General features: G+C 44.3%; 1 protein-coding gene across 8 annotated transcripts in view; it reads left to right on the top strand.

The window, feature by feature from the left end:
- EXOC6B (exocyst complex component 6B) overlaps nt 1-22,452 on the top strand; it is a 313,712-nt gene that overhangs the window by 211,780 nt on the left and 79,480 nt on the right. For 5 of the 8 annotated variants that reach the window (XM_074587160.1, XM_074587157.1, XM_074587165.1 and 2 more), the window contains 2 exons: nt 1,123-1,152; nt 17,078-17,219. In XM_074587160.1, coding sequence (XP_074443261.1) covers nt 1,123-1,152; nt 17,078-17,219 — 172 coding nt within the window. The remainder of the gene's footprint in view (nt 1-1,122; nt 1,153-17,077; nt 17,220-22,452) is intronic. The other 3 variants (XM_074587158.1, XM_074587163.1, XM_074587164.1) reach the window with 1 other exon arrangement.

Here is a 22,452-nt window from a genome sequence, read left to right as displayed (position 1 = left end):
TTCTCAAAGATGGAGGGTTGTGTCAACACCTACAGTGAACTGTCAGGTTAACAAAGCAAGGATGTTTTCTTGGGGGAGGGGAGCAGAGTTGAGGGAAGGGGGGGTATTTTGTTTTTATTTTAAGTTTCCTTTAATCCTCTGTTAGTCTTGTATCTTGATAACCTCCTTTGGAAGGTAATCAGGGCAGGTCAAGAGGTGATGCTGACCCGGGAAGGGGAAGTAATCTTTCAGCGATCGAACAAACTCTAACCTCTGCCATCTTGAGCAGTTCAGCGTGAACTTTCTGCAAAGGGGGTTTTGGGTTGGTTTTTTTCCCCTTTGTGCTTATTTTTGCCAGATGGCAGGCACAGATTTCAGCTGGAGCTGCGCGAACGCTGCAGCTGCGCTGCCTGCAATGTTTTTGCCTTATTCACCGTATCGGCATCTCTTCCCAGTTGCAAATAAATATGCCGGCCACGACAGCTCTTCCTTTGGTAGAGGGAGCTTTGGAAGTGTTTATTTTCTTTTTAAAGAGAACGATTACTTATGTTTTTATTTAAAAAACCCAAATCCCTCTGTAATATTTTAAAAGGCAAGGCACTGTGCATGGAAGTAAAATGCCTTGAACTTTGCACCAATGACAGCCTTGACCACGTTGGGAGGGACGCAAGTGGAATATAGCCATCATGAAAACATCATATGAGCACTAAAGACACCTTCTTTAGATTTGCACGAGTCCTGTCTGTGCTTAGATAACATTCCCTTGCCCTCAGAAGGGCTGAGCAAGTTTTACTTGAGCTGATTCCTGTGTCACTTGCTAGGGTTTGACATCCCTTGCCTCCATCTTACAGGTGAGAGCGCTGAGGCATGTGGATATTGATGTGCAGAGCATATTTCATAGCAATAAAACTGGTCTTGTAGTACTTGGATTTCCTCCTTATCCTTCCTAGACCAGGTTCAATGAGCCCATATTTCGATTTTTTTTAATACTCTTCCAACTGCCAAGCAGCCAGTGCCTTGGTTGAGCATTGATAGGTTGTAGGCACCTACGGACAATGACTGATGCGTACCTCTCTGTCTTTCTCGCTGTTGCTTTGCTCTCTTCTGCATTTGACTTTAAACTCCCTGTGTTGTCCTCTGTAGGGGGATGTAGATGTCCACTCTACAATGTCGGTGAGTACAAGACTGCGTGTCATGCGCATTTGGTCTGCTCTGCTCGCACCTCAAATGTTAGAGGGTGAGTTGAACCAGAAAAGGTCCTTAGTCTCAGAAGGGAAGAATGGAAAAGATTGAATTGAAGTTTAAATCAATAGAAATAAGCGAGATCAGGGGAAAAGGTTTCCTTCCAAACAGGTCGCCCACAAGCATGCTGTTGCAGTAGCACTGCAAAATTGCTGCTTTTAGAGCACGTTGCATTTAACTGGCTCCTTTTATCCCCCCCCCCCCCCCCATCCTTAAGTGTGCGGGGAATTAGGAGAAATGCCTGTTATTAGGGAAAGCATGATGGGATCTTCAACCTCTGCTTGAAAGAGAAAAGATCTTTGTAAAATCCCCCCTCGCTCCTTGTATTTTGTTCAGACAAATCCCTCATGGGGATTTCAGGCTGATATTCCTCCTGGTCTAAGTGCTCCGACCCAGGGCTTGGACTGCTAAGCCTTCCCTCCGGCTAGAGTGGTAGAATAGTATTTTATACAGAAAATAGTGTGGGTTCTTGACAGTTACTATCTCCATATTTGGATTAGGGTAATTAGCACAAAGAAAGTGAAGGAGACCTTTCGGACCTGGCTTCTGGTTCAGTGAACCCCTCTAATTGTTGTCATTTCTGCTTGTTTCATGTGCGGGAGAAAAAGCTGTGGCATTTCCCCAGATAGATCGCAAACAAAGTGCTCTTGAGCTACCTTGTTTCCTCTATTCCCATGTCTGCGAGTCAAGGCACGTGTGAGCAAAGCGTGCCTCGTTTTTCTGTCGGTGCAGCCCTGTTCGATGCGGTTGTGTGGTGTGAGATGCAGCCGGCACGGAGGCGTAGTTTCTACCCCAGCTTCTGCTTTTCTGCCTTTAACCCCTGCTCTTCATTTTAATGCTGAGCTGCCACGGTAGTATTGATATTTCACGCCGTGGTTGGGTGCGTGTACCCCTTTTCCTGGAAACTGAGCGTAGCTAAGCCTTGAGTATTTGCAGGCTCTGGGCACCTGGGGGTTTCTAAGTCAACGTCGAGGTCTCAAATCAACGCCAGCTTCTGGAAAGAAAGAGCCTTGTTAAAGCAATTTGAGGCCAGCTTCCATCAAAGCCGTGGCTCGGTTGCTGGGAAGGCCATGGGAGCTCCCAAGCTGCCAGGGAGCAGACAGGGATGCTTCAGGCAGGGATGCTTTGGGCATCTCCCTGCAGCCACGGGTTTCTAGGAGTGGTGTTGAATATCGCCCATCCTGCGTGGTGTCCTTAGGGTGTACCCTAAGAGAGACAGATGCAGCGACTGGTATTGCCTCTGGCTTTTCAAGGCTTTCAACTGTTTAGAAGCCAGATGTATTTATTTCTTTAATTGAATCCAGTGCCTAGACAGCTATGGAGTCAGCTTCCTATGGAGAGGGGTGCATTAGTTTCATTAAGGTAAATCAATGAAAAATAATACCTGGAGGTCCCCTGGAAAGGGTCAGGAATGGAGTAATCCCTTTATATGGTGGGACTTTGCTAGCCTGCTCTTGGTTTTGTTCTTAACTGCAACGGATTCCAATTTTCCTTTAACCCCTCTAATTTTCTGTTCTCTAGGTAGTTTGTATTAATTGGTGGAAATAAATCACTAATCTGCCTGTCTAAAAGAGATTTAAAAATAAAAATCTGATTGCACAAAATAGCAGGACAAAAGGAGTAATTGTAACAGAGTTTAAAATGTTCGGTGGGAAGTAGTTGCAGCTAATCTTGCAAGTTTCTTGGTGTTGTAGATATAGACACGCATTAAAAAAAAAAAAAAAGCAAGTTGCCTGGGATGCAGACACAGACAGGGCATGAGCAGTGCCCCAAATCCTCCCTGTATGGTCCTCAGGGGGCTTTCTCTGCTCTCCAGAGATGATCTGAGTCTCTTAAGGGGTTGCTTGGACCAGCTTGCCCTGAATGTTGGGCACAGTGCCATTAAAATGAGGATGCCTTGGTGGGGAGAAGATGGACTGGTGACTGGAGCACCGCTTGCATGGCTGTGTGGCCCCATGCTGCCCACCTTGCTGTCGTCTGGTGGCTGTGCATTACTTTTCTGGGCTTCCCAAGTGTCTCTGAAATCCCAAATACTTACCAAATGAAGGCGTTGAAACAGGAACTAATGGTTGCTTTAAAGCAAGAAGTAAAGCATTCAAATACAGTGGCCTTAGCTTTGTTGGCTGGGGAGAAGGCTGACCTCTGATTAACCCAAGCGTGCTAGTTAACTTGAATCTGGGTAAGCCAAGTTATCTTGTAATTACATGGTTTCTTGTCTGCTTTCAGCACTTTGAAAATTAATTGAGGCTAAAATGCCCAGTCCCATAAATCCTTTAAACCAGGGTGTGCACGCTTCCCTAGGTTTTACTTCCCTTTGTGTAGTCACCTTGGCATGTTTGGCTTTGATTTTTATTTTACAAACTTAGATTTATAAAGCTATTTTATGCTAACTTTTGCATGCACGTACATACACAAAGAATCAGATGTGCGATACAGGGAATTTGGCAGTTGAAAATCCATCCTCTGTGGAAGGAACCCAAACATGCCTGCCACCTCCTGCACCAGAGCCCTCGCGTGTACCATCTAAAAACCCTAAACGAAGTTATGGGTTGTTTTTTCCCCCCTTTAGGCTCAAATTTAAGCAAAACAAGACTTTGCAATTATATGCTTTCTTCTTATTTCGTCCACTGGCAACCTGAAATCTTGTAAGGCTTCTTTTAAATTGTGAATGTGCAAAGGAACATTGATGAACACCACGTCTGCTTCCAAAGCCCCCAACTATCTTCCTTAACATACCCATGGGAGGAGACCCACCTGCCCTAAAGGAGCCCAGCCTTCAAAGGGCAATGTCCTTTAGGGTCCCTGTGCAGAGATCACTTGAATTGAGGTTGCACAGAGAAACATTAGGAGCTCATTCCCATCATTCAGAGCTGATAGATGTCTGAGCATGGTTGAGTGCTATTGGCATGGATGAAGTGGCTGCAATTAAGGACATACCGTTTCGTGACCATCGTGGGGTGCCTTTACACAGAGATATATTCTCTCTGGATCTTGCAGCCTAGGTTAGATGTAATAGCAAGAGAGAGCAAGCAAAGTATTTAAAAGTACAGATCCTTATGGGTTTTTTGTGATCATTGTGGTCTTTCTTCATTGTGTTTCATGAATGGCAATAAATAAGGAGAGCCCAATGGGTTAATTGAAAAACAAGATAACAGTAATTTCTACAGCTTTCATCATCCATCTCTTTCTTCTTTCTGTTTTTCAACTGTAACATCTCAATATTGAAAATGGAAATGTAATGTAAGATTTAGGTTTTGGAAAAAATGTAAACATGTTGGTCACTCAGTAATCAGCTTGGAGAAAAAATAATGTCCCGAATTGGGCTTTGATGGCTCACGGAGTAGAAATGGAATGGGTGGTGGTTTTTTTGTTGTTTTGACCTCATCCTTTTTTCCAGTCTGTTCAACATCTGGGTCTTAAGTCATGTGTTAGTTGCATTTCCAACAGGCCGCCGTACGTCACAGCAACATGCCGACCCTTCCTTCGGCATCTCGGCAAGCAGAAATCTACGTAAATGGGGAATCTGGAGCATCCATGTGTGTGTGAAGGGTGAGAACCCCTTGGTGTCAGCGTGCTGGAGGGCTGCGCCGTGAGGATGAGTGCAGCGTGCTGTGCTGCAAGCCTCAATATCTTTCCCCTTTTATTTATAACATCAAATTATAATTGTAAACTAACGTAGCAAAGATGAAGCAATTCAATCCGTTCTCTTTAAGTCTTCCTACTGCCATAATTGGCAGATGCTTTGCCCTGATAAATCAGCAGAAAGAAGCATGGTTCTAGCTCTTCATATGTTAGGGAAAAAATAAAAAAAAAAAATCTGTATTTAATCAACTTTTTGTTTCCAAAATGGCAGCTGCTTTGTATTTAATGGAAAATCAGGCTCTTCCCAATGGAAAGAATGTTATTCCCAAAGCGAATACAAAAGAAAATAAAAGCCACAAAAGAAGGATGAAATATATCCTTTTTTTTTTTTTTTTGCTTGTTCGTTACAGTTTTGGAGCCGCGCGCTCCGATCATGGTCGGGCCACAGCTCTGGTTTGCGTCAAGTAATTCGGAAAGTCTCAGCCCGTGGACAAAGGGGACCAGGAGAGAGCCTCACTGCACATTAGGAGGCACAAATAGGACCGAGAAAAATTAGGGCTACTTCATGCTTCTTGCGTGCATATAGAACCTCATTAACTGCAGGTCATTTATGCGTTTAGTTCCTTTGCAGGCTGCGATGCTTCTGCTGTTGGAGCACCATGTTTTTCCCTTGACACCTCTTGTTGCGGGGTCTTGGTGTCTTTTTCAGAGGTGAACAATCTTTGTGGAGACACAAGTGGTGAGCATGGGAGGAGGAGAAAATTGAGGAGCATCAAGCCTCTGCCTTGTCCAAGCCCAGCCAGCAGCTCCATGGGTCACTGTCTTCTCCCTGGGGTTGCAGTGAATCTACAGCACTGTCCTTTCTCACAGAATCACAGAATCTTAGTGGTTGGAAGGGACCTTTGAGATCATCGAGTCCAACCACATAAAAAAAAAAAAAAACACACAAAAAAAAGCACCCACCAACTAAACTCCACACCCACAACCCCACACACAACACCCCACCCCAAACCAATAATCTTGGGCACTAGAGCATGCCCTGAAGAGCCATGTCTACACGTTTCTTAAATACCTCCAGGGATGGTGACTCCACCACCTCCTTGGACAGGTTGTTCCAGTGCCTGACCACTCTTTCAGTAAAGTAATTCTTCCTAATATCTAATCTAAATTCTCGGTCTGCTGCTCGTATTTGCTTGCAGTGTTTGCTCTGAAATGCGTTTAAATGTCAAAAAATAATAATCTAGTGCTGGGGGGAGGCTGCCAAACTGCCACCATGGCAAGTCAGGTGCCCCAGGTTTGTACAATTTGGTTTAGGGTTCCTTCCTGCTGCCAGGCCAGGGCTGTTGGGCCACGCTGTGGAGGTACCTTCTGGGGGAAGGAGAAGCAGATTGAGCTGTTGTGACATGCTCTGTCCATGCGTTTTGGGTTTTGTGTGGGTTTTGGTAGCTGCCTCCCTGCTGGCCCCTACACCTGCAGGCATTTGCAGTGCAGCTCGTAACAGTGTGGTGTATTTAGAGAGCAAGTAGATGGGAGTTTTTTATCTTTTATTGTTTAAAAAAGAGGGTCACATAAAGAAAGCAGAAGGCATCAGATTTGGAATGAGATTTTGATGCCGCAGGCTGAACCTCCAGTGTGGTGGGAGACTCGGGATCAGGTGATTCCGTGATTAATGAGAGCGTCTGCAGTTAAATCAAGTGGCTAACACGGATAAACCATTAAGTTCCTAGTGTTTCTCAAAGCATAACGCGGTCGTACGCCTAACCCAGGCTGGCAGGAGTGCTTTCCCACCCATGCCCAGTGTGAAGTGGGCCCAGACCTGAAATGCACAGGTCTCTGAAGCATCTTAGGAGACCAGACAGCAGCTGGATGCTCCAATGCAGGTGCTGCTCGGTTTGTGTGAGACAGGCTCTGCACACAACTGTTTTCATGCTATAGACTTTAAAAAAGCAGTTAATTAAAAATATCCTGCCATGCATTTGGATAGTGTGCAAGGAAAATAATGCAGATCTTGGAATCCTCTGTTTCCTTGGGGTTTTTTGCATACGTGCATATGCAAAAAAACCCACAACAAACCCCACCCTAACAGCTTCCCAGCTTGAGCTTTGCTGCAAACTACTGAGCGTCTACAAAAAGATCTCTGCCCGGTTGTGTGTTTGTGTGTGCCTCCGTAAGGCTTCAAAGAAACTGCCCTGTGCCCAGTTATAACAGCTGTGTCCCGAGGTACTTCCCTTTGGCACCCCCTGCCCTTCCTTCTATTTGTTTATTTTCCTATTTAAAAAAAAAACCTATAAAGTAGATGTCATTTTTTTGACTCTGACAGTGTAATCAAAGCAAGGGAAAAAAAATCTAGTGTTCCTGTACATGCTCTTATCCTGGATCGCACAATGATATATGGTTGCAAAATCCTTGAGTTGTGCTTTTGCTGTTGTGTGTATTCGCTTGTGCTTGTAAGCAAGTAGATGCAATTTGTAGTGCCAAGACCCTTTGCCTGTGTAGGAAAAACCTTGCCACGGAGCTGGTTACTTGACAAATTGTCATTTGGTTAAAGACCCCCAAAAAAACCCCAAAACAACAATAACAAAAAATAACATTTCAGATCTGTCTGTGGGAGCTGGTTGTGACTGTCACCCCCAGTGTGATTACTGCTGTGCTGCTCTGTATGAGAGCCTTGAGTCTCCCACCAGCTTCAGCCAAAATAGCCTCCAGCTGTTGACCTTGGGCATCTTCAACACAGCCAAACTGTTATGGTTTTTCCTCTTTTATTGGAATGTGAGGGGCTTTGTATAGGGCTGCAGTGGTCAGTGTAACTGCCTGGTTTATTTTTTGTGTGGTGAGGATAATTGCTGTATTTGCTTTTTTTTCCCCCCTTTTCTTTTTTATTTGTCTGGTTGACTCTAAGCTTCTGTTGGGAGTTCAGCTGTGCCATGTGTTTGTCTTGCTGCCGTATCTGTGACAGCCTGTTTTCCCTTTAATGCTCAAAATAGAATATAAGTGGTAAACGTTTACTTCTGAAAATGACACCCCGTCGATTTTTTTAAATACCTCTGGAAGACAGCCACTTAAACATGGGCTTGTGCTCAGCTTTCGCATGAGTTTGAAAGCAATCCTGCTTCAGTCAGAGGATGGTGGTCTTCCAGCTTGGTTGGAGCAACTGCTCTTTTCGCTCTTCAGATGCCCTCAGCTTTCTAGGTGAGTGGGTCTTTGCACAAGACAGAATTGTATTAGTTGCAACACCTTAAAGCAGTGCCTTTTCATCGGTTTATTATGGTGAACCTGAGATATTTCAGTGGTGGAAAGCTGTCTCTCTTGAACAAAGCTATTTCATGATAGGGATGGTTGATGCCACGGGAAGACCAGAATCACAGTTTCACTCAGAAAAGGCATGGCAGTGCCTCGGTGGTGATAATCTGTTTAAATCTGATGATTTGCTAATGGCAATGAAGCTTCTTCAATAGGTGACTACAACCTGCCCTGCTCCCAGCCCAAGTAATCAGGTGTAGAGCGAAGGGGAGCAACACCTGCGGCTCATCCTGAGCAGACCCCTCCTAAAGCAGAAACTGTTGTTCATCGGGTCACTTCTGGCATGGCAGATCCTGGGGAGAAAGAGGCCTTTCTTATTCCTGGTAAATCAGGGCACAGGTGCCTGTCCTGTTCACTGCGAGTAGCAGGATGGATGTTGAGGCTGTTGGAAGGGAGACTGTTGACATGAAGGCGATGCCATTGATTATTTCAGTGGGTCCCAGCTGTGCACTGAATCAGAAATGCTTTCCTCAAACATGTGTGCAGTCATTGCTTCTCCTTTCATAAGTTTGAGTATCGGGAGACCTTTAACTTCATAACTGCCAAGTAACATGGAGACCTGATGGGGGTCCAAGGCTGAGGAGCATCCCTTTCCCCAACAGGCATGGCTCGGTACTCAGGAGACCTGGCCCACAAATGTTGCTCATGTTGTTGGCTGAAAGGTTTCTTCTTCTCTTCTTTAACAAACTTCAAAACCATGTGAACGTCAGCTGTAGCTTAGTCCCAGTCACCTTTTTCTAAGTCCATAAGTCAACACACTGTCTGCAGTGTTTAGCTGCTGGGGTGACTTCATGGAGCCAAAGATCAAATACAGAGCTTGACAGTGGCTGAAATCAATAAGTGACCGTTAAGGTTTGCACATCAGTCACCTCATGCATCCCATGCAGGTCACATTGAACGCGAAGTGACAGGGCTCAGCCCACAGCATGTTGCCTGCTGGAATCCAGGAACCGGTCTGCTCTCGTCCTCTTTCCATAACGTAAAAATTTTGGGAGGGAAAAGTGGTTTCTTCTTAATAAGGATTCTGCAAAGCCAAGTAAATAGAATTAATTGATTAAGAGTTGCTTGATACCTAATCTGATACTCTTGATACCTAATCTGAAGGGATTAGGTATCAAGACTCATAGGGATGGATTTGATTTTCTGGGATATGTGGTATTGTCTGACTGTATAGCACTTAACGAGTCTAAATGTCTCCTGGAGAAAGGCACTGCATTGATTATCCTTTTATATTAAACATAAAATTTCTTAGAAAAATTAACTTCTCTTTTTGTTAATCTGTACCGTTCCTAGTGATTTGATGCTCATGCTGTTGTGTTTTAACTCCATATGGTTGTTTCACTTCTCATGCCTTAATCTGGGTTTGGTTTAGCTGTGGTATCCTGCAGTTCTCCAGATCAGCATCTTCCCTCTTTTAAACACGGGGGAGATGTTTCCTTGACCTTTCCATCTAACTTCTCAGGGCTCCAAGGCCTCTATAAAAGGGATACCAATTTAGGAAGCTTCCCTGCCTCTTGTCGCTCCACTGGGTCCATGTGATCTCAAAGGTCCTTTCCAACCATGAAGATTTTATGATCCTGCGGGTCTGTAGGTACAAGGTTTGGTTTTGGACCACAGTCCCTGTGCCATTAGCTCTCAGTGCCATCAGAGATGCACCCATAGAGGCTGGTACAGCCAAGCTGGTCATTGATGCTAGCTGAGCTCCTGCCTTCAGAGAGGGCATCTGTGGAGATCACCCTGGACATTGCTGCGCCGGCCTGCGGGCTTGGCCAACACAGAGAGGGATGCATCTTTTTGACCATCCGTTTTGCTCGGAGCTCACACTTGTTCTTCTGGACCTCTTTGACTTGAATATACTCACTTTTATTTGCAAGATGTTCAGTGCAGATACACAGCTTTTTAAAAAAATAATAAACAAATGAAAACAAACTACCCCAAACCCAAACAAAAATCCTCACAAAATTCACTTTGTCAAAATTGAAAATGGATTTCTGGCAATTAATAGGAGGTTTGTTTGTTTTTTAAGTAAACCTCTTAAAACAAGCAGAGTACTCGTACATTTGTTTTCATTGTTTGGGAAGCGTTAATATATCTGGGTAATGGTTTTGTGTTTTTCGCCATCTTCAATGACTGCAGAACAATCTTCTTTTTTTTTATTTTATTTTAAAAAAGCAATTTAAAAATGCATCAGGGTGGTGTTAAGAACCTGGCAAATCGGGATCGCACGGGCAAAGCCAGGAAATTTCCTCTTAAGAGTCAGCAGAGCTGATTTACTCACTTTGCCCATGTTTTAGTGAGATTTGGGTCTCCGGTGCTGCCGGCAACAAGGACAGTCCAGAGGTATCTGGGGCAGGAGGAGATCACGTGTGGGGGTCTGCAGGGTCTGAAGTCTTCATCCATGCCTGCACAGAAAGTATCCGCAGGGATTATTCTTGGTTCTATGCTGCCGAACAATTGTTTGTTATTAGAGCATCGCACTTCCATCTTCTGCAAAATATTCCACCAATATTGCATTAGGAATTGGAAAAGTCAGCAAATTCAGTGTGGAAATTATTGGGACAACTTGTGGTGCTTATAGAAAAGTGGACATTTAATATTGAGGAATTCCAGGGTTTTTTGGCCCACTTTGTTGTATGAAGCCCATGGACTTGCATGTCTAAATATACTTCATCACATCAAACCCAGTTCTTGTTGCAGATTAAAAAAAAATTCTGTTGGTAGCAAAATAATAAAAATAAGAAAAATTAGAAACTCTTGAGACCATTTGAAACCTGTCAGGCTTTGTTTTTCTTGGAAATGCTGCATTAATTTTTTTGTGATTTGGTGGAAGCATTCTCGGTGCTACAACAGGAATTCTGTTTGCATTTCAGTGACCGCATTGCGCCTAATTTTGGCTCAACGAAAAGCAGGAGGCATCAGCAGATTCTTCCTCGACGAAGCCAGAGGTGCTTCTGCAGGGTGGTGGGATGGGGCCCCTGGGAAAACCTGTTCAGGTCTCTCCTGGGACCCTCTTGTCAGTGGCCCTTGCCAGCTTGTCCACCACTGTGGCTCTGGCAGCGGTAGGTTTGTGCTGAGGAGCCCCCTCTCCCCCCACTGTGAGGTGGGTAGTGGCGGCATGTTCCTGATTGCATGTTAAGATTAATGGGTATTTATTTTAACAACCATTCCGTTTCAGTAGCTTTTAATGAGTCCTTTGATAGCAAGTTCCTTAATTAACAAGGCAGCTTTCAGCGTTTCCTTTCCCTAATTGTTAACATATTTGCTATTTTCAAACAAACGCGCTACCGTGAGCAGTGCTGGCTCTGTAGCCTCCATGCTGACCTTCCCCGCGGTGGCTGTCCATCCTCCTGGGAACCCAGAGGCTTCAGTCTGCTGCCCAAGGATGAAATACAGATGAAAAGAGATGATTTCATGGCTGATCTCCTGAAGTGTGATTGACTTGATGGGGTCCATGGGGAGTAACCCATGGAGATATGCTCCAGTGGGTGCCCCTTGGTTGTATCTTTGGGACAGGTTCAGAGGTTTGGCTCTGCCCTTTCACTGGTTGGCATGGCCACAAGGAATCTCTCTAGATGTCCTACCCCGTTGTGCCCAGAGGAAGCCTTGGTGGGACAGGGAGAGCATCATCACCTTGAGAGGTATTGTGGAAACCTCAGCTGCAAAGAGGTTGCATCAAGGGCCACGGACAGAGGGTTTCATTGCCAGAAATAAAATTACAAACTGATTTGAGCCTCAAAAGAAAACCCCATGGCTTTTGCTCTGATAATACACTAGGATTGCTTTATTTCACTGAACGTTGGACCATGCTGGAGCTTGGTGGGGGTGGCTGAGCTCTGTCAGTTTTCACCTGTGACCCTCATTCTCCCTGATGCAAATCCAGTTCATTTTTAATGAGGTTTGCAAAAGTCTTGAATAAACGAGTGATACTATAGAGGTATTCCTGGAATTGCTTCATGAGATCTTAAGCTTTTCATTTTTCTTTCAAGTTGGTAAATAAGCTAATGGTGACTTTAAAGTGTTTGTTTTCCCCCTTCTCTGCAGACAGCTCAGGTCATGGTTGCATTCCTCCTCCTTTGCCTTTCTCTCCAAATTTCAGACATTTCTGAAATACAGGCAGAGACCAAGCTGGTTTGGAGCTGTGCTGGGGAGCAGGATCAGGATGTAACACTGTGATTTCTCAGGACGCTGGCACAGGGAGAGCCTTTGGGAGTGCCACTGGTTCCGCCACGCGCTCGCAGAAATCGTCAGGGTAATTAGCACAAGGTCTAAGCCGTCCCAGCTGAGCGCAGCGGCTCCTCTGAACCACGGGGTTTTCTAGGAGCAGTGGTGTCTAGGGATGACATCTTGGAGGCATCCAGCTCAATCTCCATGCCAAGGCACATGTCCTGACACTGTTGCCGTGGGTGGTGCAGTTAATGATTTCAGGAGGGAGGTGAGGCTGGTGGAAAACACATCCATCACAGGCTCAGCTCTGAGTGTTGGTGAGCCAGGTGGGCACCCCAGGGCGAGCGGAGACTCTTTCTCACAGCACTGTGGGAAAGCTGAAAAATGAACCGGGGCGGGGGGGCAAAAATAGCACTATGAAGTCAACCTCAATGGTAAATCAATGCCAAAGAGCCAAGACGGGCACATTGTATTATGAGGATGTACTTGATATCTGCCAGCACGCAATCCAAACCATCCCAAGTGTGAATACGAACAGCCTTCTTCACTTGCAGCAGCAGCTTATTAGTAGTGATACATCAGTGTCCTGGCGCTATTTTTTTTTTCCTGTCAACAACAGCTGCTTATCAAGCAGATATTGCACTGTATTTCTGGGGAAATAGTCTAAAAATTGATGTTCCTAAGTCTTTGCTGATCTTATAAGGAGCTGCTGTAAGTGGGCATCTGTTGTGCTGAGTGTGGGAGTGAGGCAGAAAAGGATTAGGTTCAGTTTTATTTATAAGAGCGAAAAACATAAATTCTGCAAGGGTTTTAAATCTTTGTGCCCAGGGAGTGAGATGCTGGTCGTCCCTGGTGGTACCTTCTTTTCTCTAGACAGACATTTAGCACAATGATTTAAACCCCTGTGGCACCTCCGAGCCCTCTAATAGTAAATACAGGGAAAAATAGATTAATACTTGAAAGATGGAAAAAAATACAGGTGTATACTTTTGTCCTTCATCCAGTAACATTGTATTTAAACTGTCAGGCAACTGTACATTCTTAAATTTAAGATGAAAAACTGAATCTTTTTTTAAAGCAGAATGTTTTTTAGGTATTTAAACTCTAAGAATAATGGAAATAAAAAATTGGGTTCTCAGCTGGCATGAGAAGATTCAGCTTCAGCGTCTTCAAAGGTGCAGTGCATATTTGCACCTGAAAAAAGTTTTGGTCCTGGCAAAATCCTGTGTGAGAAAGGAAGGAGGGGGCAAGGCTGATCCAGAAACTGTTCCTGGGCTTGTCGGTTGGATCCCTTTTATCATCTCTGCAATGAGCTGCGGTAGAAAATACTTGCAAAGAATGTCCTAAAGTACCACTTATACCCCACTTTCACAGCAAAGACTGAGCAGAGTTGTTGTGCTGTCAAACACTGATAATTAAATTACTTTTTCCATCCCATCTTCGTCGCGTTCGGCTTATTAACTTGACATTTCATCTCAATTATTTGCTCTTCTTCACGCCCTCCCGGTGTCGCTTGTCATTCACTGTTTATTCGGGCAAGTCTGGCTGGCCGAAGGAATGCGTGCACTGGGGCAGGCGTGTTTGTTGCAGCTGTTGCAGGTGTAGGTAACCCTTTAGGTACCTCCGCACATGCTGATCTGACCCTTGTTTCGTGTGCAAGAACGTTGTTCCTCTTAAATTTTTTCAGTGGGGCAGAAAACCCTCATGGGGGTTTTCCTTCTGACTTCACCTGGGGTTGAGTGTCTCCAAGGCTTCTCCAAGGGTTGCAACCCTCTATGCAAACTCCTGCCGATGTGCAAGCATGAGCTACTCGTTGGAATTTTCTCATGTTCTTCCAAGAAGGGTGAGGAGCCCTGTGCCCCATGCCCAGCATGTGGGGGGTGTCCCAGGGCATGGCTGCAGAGCTTTGCTTTCTCATCCTCTGCTTCCATCTGGGTCTTCTGCTCAGAAACAAATCAAAACTACCCAGTCATAGCAAAAACTCAAGTGTCTGTTCAAAGTAATGAAGAAAAATCACAGTCGGGTAGCAGCACGCTTCCCACTGCCGTCAGGGAGGAGGAAATGGCACAAGTGGTGTTTTAAATAACCAAATGTGTCAGAGGGGCACACGTAAATGATGAAAAGCAAAAAAAACCTAGGGGTCTGCTAAACTTTATGGTTGCTATTCTTCATCTTAATTTTAGTGAAGGTGTTTGTTTGGAGGTGAGTAATGAATGCTCCTGGAGCCTGGGAACGGCAGCGAACAGCGGAGAATGAAGTACCCTGCCCTGTAATGCATGAGTCTGCTCTTTTCTTTTAAAATAAAAAATGATTTTTTTTTTCCCCTCCTGCTGAAGATGAATATAGCCTGAAGATCCAGAACAACTTTGCAAAGCTGGTAAGAACACTTCCCAGCACATGCATCAAACATTTGCTCATCTCTCCCTGCCACGGTAATGAAACTTGCGATACTTTGAAACACCACGTAAACCCTCACTTTAATCCCAGTTTAAATACAATTTGTAAAACGCTTGTAAAAATCTGCAAGGTGTCCTAAGCCACTCCTTATTTGCAAGAAAGCGTGTTAAAGTCTTTTGTGTGCATTTGAAAACATAATCTCCTGATGAAGCTCTTTTCATGGTAGCACAGTTATATAGAAATATTATCATGGGATTACACATGCAGACATCAGAATCGTTCCGTGCAGTGGGATCTGTGCAGCCAGTGGGTTTGTGCGAGTCTGTGCTCTTGTGCCAGAGGATTTCCCCATCTTTATGGATTTAATATGTGTTGCAGACCCGTGCAAATCTTATCTGACAAATCTTACCTACGCAAATCTTGTCTGCTGCAAATTTTGGATGGCACACAGCAATAATTGAGGAATGGAGGAAATCTTTTGAGCATTTGGCAATAAGGGAGAAATTTTGATAGGTTGAAAAAAATGCTCCCACATGTTTAGTGCCCCTAAATGATGCTTGGTTTTAGTTCACTGAGGGCGTGGTACCTGTAATCTGTGAGACTTGCTGCTTTCATGCAAAAAAGTTCAATAAGAATAAATGAAACCGTAGCTTTTTAAGCATTGTGTGTGTGAAATGGTCCGAGTTTGTTTAATGGCCTTACGAGTGCTTTGGTTTTCCTTTTATGCTTCCGGTCAGTCAAATTGGATTTTCTGAAGGATTTGGCTAAATGCAATGTGCTCTCTGCTTGCTCCTGAGCCTGGTCCTCCCAGGGAAGAGCATCATTCCACCCAGCCAACGCCAGGGTGGAGACGTGTTGCTCTCAGAAAGGTCGTCGTCTTCTCCTTCCCCTTGTGGCGTCTCAAAAGGATTAAGAATCTGTAGGTCTTTATGGAGGATCTCAGTTCTTCATGTCTGTGCTTATCAGCTTCTCTCTCTTCTGATGGTGGCTCTCCTGATAGCTGATGCATTAGCCAGGTTAGGGCATGGAAGTTTGAGCTCAGTGACCTCCTTACGGCCTTTCTTAGGAGATGGAGGTGTCTCAGCACCCATATCCCTTTCAGCTGGGGCTGCCTCTCCTGTCCCGTGGCCCATCCCTGCCCCTGCCATCATCCCTTTTCTTAATATTGCTCTTTTTTTGAAGTCCTCAGAGGGATCCTGGGCTTCCTACTTGACAGTTCAGTTCTGCCAATGCAGGGGCTTCCTCTGTAAATTGACAATTAGTTGTTTTAAATTCAACAGTTCAAAAATGTAAGCAAGCTAATTAAATCATCTGTTGTAATTACTCTTTTCCTACCCTGCAGTTTTCTTGATCAGAAAATGTAAGGTTTATCTAGGGTAACTCCTCTTGCTATGAACTCTTCACATGACTTATAGCTTGAGATCTCAGTTGTTCCTCAAAAGTGAAATGCAACTGCTTAGCTCAGAGAAAATGCGTTAAAAATAAATACTTACTGACAACATTTTCTGTTTCCTTAATAGCTGAAACTGTGTAAGTGGTTGTGCTTTCATTATAGATGTGAGCATTTCAGGTGATTTATGTAGTTTCTGCACGGCAGCCTTGACTGTGGCTGCCTCCCTGTAGATCCCCTGTTTAATCGTCACGGATTAGGGATGGCTCGGGAGAAGACAAGCATTGATAACTGCGTTCCCTGTGGGACAAGGAGGCGCAGGATGTGTCCTGGTGCTTGAGGTCATTCCCCACCACCCAGCCCTGGGAAGCAATCCTATCTGTATATACACAACTGACTTCTTCAGTCACCTCCTTACCTTGATGTTTCCTTCTGATTGGTCCCCGTTGGCATCTGGAAGGTGCCGCATGGTGCTGGAAGTGGGCTGAAGAACATCAATGTGCTGGAGACGCTGTTGTCACAACAGTGTTGCCCCAGCTCTCTACTCCCTGGTAGCAGGACACCAAGGCTAAACCTTGAACTAGGAGCCTCTGCTGTTGGAAAGGGATTTTGAAATTCCTGCCTTGGAATATATATGGATGCTGGTTTAGTTGTAGGCTGGAGTTTTGAATTGTCATCAGCACTATTTTGACCTATCAACAAGGTTAGTTCAGGCAATCTATGTAGGATTTTGAAAAAAATATGGCATGTTGTCTTTCTTGCCCATGTTAGGATGTGATGATGAGAGATGCTTAGAGCTTTCAACGCCCCAAGATTCTCCTGGATTTGAGCTGCTTCCAGGCGGTCTGCACCTGACAAGGTCTAATTTTTTTAAAGGCAGTGGTTGCGAGATTGAGCACTATGTGAAGGTCCCATAGCAGATGGGACACATTAAAGAGGCTGGACTGGTGGGTCCTGGTCTAAAGAAGTTCCTCTTTCATTTTGCACTAAACAGCCTTAATAAATCTCCCTTTTCTCTTGCAGGGGAAGGTGGCACAGACAGCTTGCATGTCAGCATGCAAACACCTCTCCACCTCACTGATGCAGCTGCTGCTGGAAGCTGAAGTGCGGCAGCTGACGCTGGGCGCCTTGCAACAGTTCAACCTGGACGTGGAGGAGTGTGAACGTAAGATGCAAAATCATCTCGTTTTGCTTTGCCGGTTTGTATGTCAGGACCCAAGCCAGGACTTTTAGTGATGCCAAGTATTTGGGACTGGTGAACGCCTGCAAAGCTCTCTGGAACTATCCATGATGACAATTGAAAATATCTTCAGGACAGAAGAAGCCCAGCAAATTCTGAGAGATCAAAGCTTTACTCTTGTTTTTTCTTTTTAATGCCGCCTTGATGCTTTCCAGACCATCCCTGCTTTTTGAGATGGAGTATTTTAAAAATAGGAGGGATTAGAGTGGGTAAAACATGAGGAGGGCTAACAAAAATCAGTTTACTTATGACTGTTTCTGAAAACAATAACTGGCTTATGTTCTTAAGAAGTTCTGGTCCTCTCCTGACCTCAGCTGTTTGTCTTCTCTATCTGCTGCAGGGAGTTTTTTCTCAAAGCAAACCCTTTTTGCAAACTTACCATTATGGAAAAGAGATGTCTTCCAACAAAATAACTACATCTATTCAGAGGTGTCCGTGGAGAATCATGGTGACAGCACCATGGCTTTGCTCTCAACCCTGCTTATTTTGGTTCATCCAGCTTACACCTGAATTAGCTCTGAAATCCTAAGGTTTCCCTCAAGTTGCTTGTTATCCTGCTCAACAGAAGGGTTAAGAAAATACAGCACAAACTGACAAAATGCTTTTTTTTCCTCCTATTTTTATAATTGAAGTTAAAGCAGGATGAACATGCTTCTCTACAGGAACCTCTCTCCCTTATGATGGGGATGGATTTATTATTGGGATTAATGTTGGGAAGGATTAACAACTGTGGTTATGGAAAATGCAGAGCTTGATAGGGCTGATAAAGAGTTCAGGAAATCTTTTAGTTCCAGAAAGGATGAAGTATTTTGGGGAAGGTTTTTTTTTTCAAAATACCTGCGTTTTTGGGTTTCTTGGCTGATGAGAAGATTGGGATGTGTCTTGTTTAGAACATGATAAACCCATTTACTGCACAGTCTTCTGAAATGCAATTTGGCCCCATGTGTCTGCCATTAAAGCTGCAGCAAAATAGTTGCTGGTCTCAATGTAAATGGTGTCGGAGCTTAAATAGCTGTGAGTTTGCTTTTCCTATCTCAGATAACTCAATGAAGTCAGTTGTGTTGGTTTCATAATCGTCTGGCACTTACACTATCAAAGGATATTCTTCCACCCTTTATAAAATGTTTTGCTGATTGTGTTTTAGTTCAGCTTCACCCGCCAATAATGAGGTTAAATTTATTTTTGAGAAAGATCACCTAGTAAGATTTTTGGTGTTTACAAGGGGGTATTTTTTGATTTTTTTGATATCCTTTTGCTAATTCCCAGCACTCTCAGATGAGTAGCTGTGGGAGAAGGATCCCTGCTTAATGAATCATATCTAACATTTGCAGCTACATTGTATAACATAATGCAGCAATACCTTATTTTTTTCAGAAGCACCTTCACCCTTAAAGTCTGGCTAATTTGTGTCCCACCAGTGTGTCAGGGCTGCACTGGTAGCAGCTGTGTTCCCAGTCAGTGTCCACAGAGGGACAGGCAGTGTTGCTGAGAATAATAGGGAAGATTTGTCATTAATAATAGTTGCCTTTGTTTTATTTTGTCTGCAGACTCGTAACCCTGCAGTTTTCCATCCCATCGGTAACGTGGGTCACTAGGCAGCATCTCTTCCCTAAAAGCCCTCAATGCTAAGTAAAACAGATGACATTTAATATCAGGTTTAAAAGCACAATTCCTTAAATTCCAATTGTTTTGTGAGACAAAACCAGGAACACTCAGACATTCAAGAGCAGGTGACGCCAACCTGAACAGCGGGGCAGGTGACCTGTTCCCCCCAGCCCCAGCCCGAGATGCTGTTGCGGGCAAAGGAATGGAGACGGATGCCGGTGCTGTAACCTTCCTATCCATCACTGTCAACCCCCAGAATGGTAAACCCAGACAAAGTCTTTTTCTTCCTTTTTGGCAGCAAAAATGTGTTCCCTCGTCCCTGTGGGTTTGTCTGGTGGCTTTGCTGACTCTGGGAATAATTTTAGTTCTATTTTTGAGAAGCAATGCAAGCATCAAGATTTTAATGTTAGGAAAAGCCAGTCCCAAGAGTGAACTGGTATATTCAGAAAATATGTTCAAATTTGCAAGGGTTTTGTTTGGTTGGCTTTTTTTGTCTGTTACCTGAAAGCGCAGGTGCGAATCTCAGCATCCTTATTATACCAGTTGCATATTTGACTTTATGTTTCTGCCTCCAGCCCTCTTTCTCTCCCTAGACCCCCAAGCCTTACTAGTTTAGCAGCTTTATCATGTACTTACAATATTAAAATAGGACTTTATAGCTGTTTGGAGCACTTCCAGTGAGTTCTGTGATGTGGGAGTGGGGCTTCGGAGTTTCAGTCCTGGAGTTTATTAGGCTTTTGTTTAAGTCTCTTGTGAATGCCAAAGGTATAAGCTGGTTAAGAGAGTAGTGAGGCAAATTAATGAAAGGACTTAGTTGTATGTTAAGCGTGGTTTGAAGGTGGGTAGATAATTTGCTCTATATCAGAGTAGATATAATGCACATTACAAGAAAATGTGTTTATATACACAATAGATAACAATTGTAGAGGTGAAAAAGATGACAGCTTAGACTTAAAACAAGACACCAGTAAATTAATTCTCCAGACTTGTGGGTTCATAAAATGTTTCCTGATTTATAAATAATTTGCTGTCCCATCAGCATAAAAAAGGAACAGCTGCATGAACCATTGCATCAGGCTAAAGTTTGGCGCCAGGCACGTGCAAGCCTGGACGGTGCTCGGGAGAAGCACGAGGTTATGATGGGATCCCTTACCTGCACTATGAACGCCCCCTCCCTCAAAACTTGCTTGTTTTGCATGTTCAAAGCACTGAATATACAGTTTATTAATTTTATGACCTTCAAAAAGAAAGCTTTCAGAGGACTGGGGAGAAATAGTAAATTAAATATACATTAAAAGCCAAATCTTGCATCTCTTGGTCTTATGAATAGTCCCGTATACGTCAGCAGCATTTTTGGTGCAAAAGAGGCAAGAAAGAGTAGAGCTGCAAAGTTGTAAAAGTCCTATTAGGCTGGCTGTGATGTGAGGAACCTGGGAAAAATGCGAGCTATTTTCCTGTGGCGTTATCCCCCCGGTGAAACTGTGGTGCTGGAACCTCCGGCTGGACAAAAGCCCTCAAGGAGACATAAGGTACCAGTCCTGCATGTTGAGGTGGATGTCCTCTTTTTTTCCCAGCAAAAAGCTGTTTCCCAAGATGTGTGTTAGAGGTTTGAAAGTCTTTTGGTGCGGCTTTACAGCAATGCGTGTGCATGGATGGCATGGCTGACGTCCAGGGAATGGCAAAAGTAGTTTTTAAAACGTCTGTCGCTGGCCAGGTATTAGTTGTAACTCTTGTTCTTACTGCTTGGCTTTGCATAGCTCTCTTTCTGCAGTCAAGAGAGATTCTCTCACCTCTTTATTTAAACCTGAAGTGAAATAAGACATAGAGGTTGAATGAATTGCCCAGAAAGACACAGTAGGACACGTCTAATTATGTCTCAATTTAGGAGTGAGTTCTGGCTCCAGCCCAACAAGCCAACTTGAAAAGAGGAAAAAAAAACAAACCCAACTCTGAAGAGGAAAAAAAAATGCTTAACACAAATATTTCTGTGAACCTGTAAATAGAGGAGGTGATGCTTTTTTCAGGATAGGCATTTGCCTTTTAAAATGGGTTTGCTGTCTTACACAATACATCTGTAGCCCAAGATTTAACAGCACATGCAGCGTGCTTTTTGTAATTGCTTGTAACCCAGTTCCCTGCTTTGCTCTTTTTTGGACGTCCTGGTGCTGGTATATATATATATTTATTTTATTTTTTCCCCATATCTTCTGTACCTCAGAGGTAGTGGGAATCAAATGTAACAACCCAGATTTGGAGATTACAACCGAAAAAGCAGAAAGAAAAGGGGCTGCTCTTGCTCCTACAAAAGTGTTTCCCATCTACGTAACCAGTTCCAGCAGTGGTTGAGGCAGATTGTTTTTACAATACTTAGATCATAAAATAAGCAGTTCCATAATCTCTAAAGTCTTTTAACTGCTGCTTTATGAGAAATTAAAAGTGCCGTAAAAATTATATTTAAAATTTCATTCAACTCACAATTTTTTGGTCAGCCCACTCCTGGGGGCAGTCAATAAGAAACACAGATGTCTCTGCCGGTTTGAGGAGTCCTCCAGCCCAACAGCAAGCGTGCCAAAATGTACCGATACGGGTCCCGGCGCAGCCATTCACCACCTCCTTCTTGGCCGCGTTATCTGGCTCTGAGGATTTTCTCACGCGGAAATCCCGTTATTTGTGCAAGACGCCAGGGTTTGCCCACCATGCCAGAGGACTCCTCTCCCTTGAGCACAGGCTGTTTGCACTGTGCAAACAGCTGCCTGATGTTCTTCCAACCTGCAGCCTCTCAGGGGTTAGCATGTGCAGCACTGGAGGTGAGCACGGCGTTTTCGAGGACAAACTCCCTGATTTTAGATCATTGCACTGAGTGCTTGCTGGTATCCATCCTGCTGCAATGCACCAGCAAAAGCTTGTATTTGGGGGGAGAAAAGGAGACATTGCAATGAATGGAGGAAAAGGTTTGAGCAGACTTACTTTTTTTTATTATATAATGGCTCACAGCCTCATTCAGGTGCCTCTCTGCTACTCAGATGTGTGGTTAAAAAGGAAAGATCCGTGTTTAAAAGAAGTTAAGGCTGCAGATCCTCCTGAGATACAGGGCTTGCACGTAGGGTTGTGTTACTGCAGCTGGTGGTTCTGTGCTGGCTGATGTGGTGGTAGCCGTGTGCGTGTGAGCTCCTTACCCGTGGTGAGAGCCAGGGAGGAGGACCTATATTAGCGCATGATGAAAAACAAAGCTACATCGTGTGTGTCCTGGGTTGTGATGGTGTGAAAGGACTATGGCTGTGATTCAGATGGTTGGTAGGAACTCCCTATGCTGCAATATGGGAGTTGTAGGAGTTTGCAGGCTGGGATGACGGTGGTCAATGATGGTACATGGATGGCGGAAGAAGCTGATGGAGCAGCAGGGAAGAGGCACGCCAGGTAGCGGGTTAGTTTCCCATCTGTCTTGCAGTGCCTGAAGGCAATGTCCTCTAAGCCGGGGGTTTCCAATCTTTGTTTTGGAGCCAAGCCCTCGTTTGGAAAATTGGCCATCTTCCACCTGTTCTGGCTCTGGCGC

Source organism: Larus michahellis, chromosome 5, assembly GCF_964199755.1.
Source record: "Larus michahellis chromosome 5, bLarMic1.1, whole genome shotgun sequence".
NCBI lineage: Eukaryota > Metazoa > Chordata > Aves > Charadriiformes > Laridae > Larus > Larus michahellis.
Note: the sequence above shows the minus strand (reverse complement) of the source record. Positions and strands in the feature narration are given on the sequence as shown.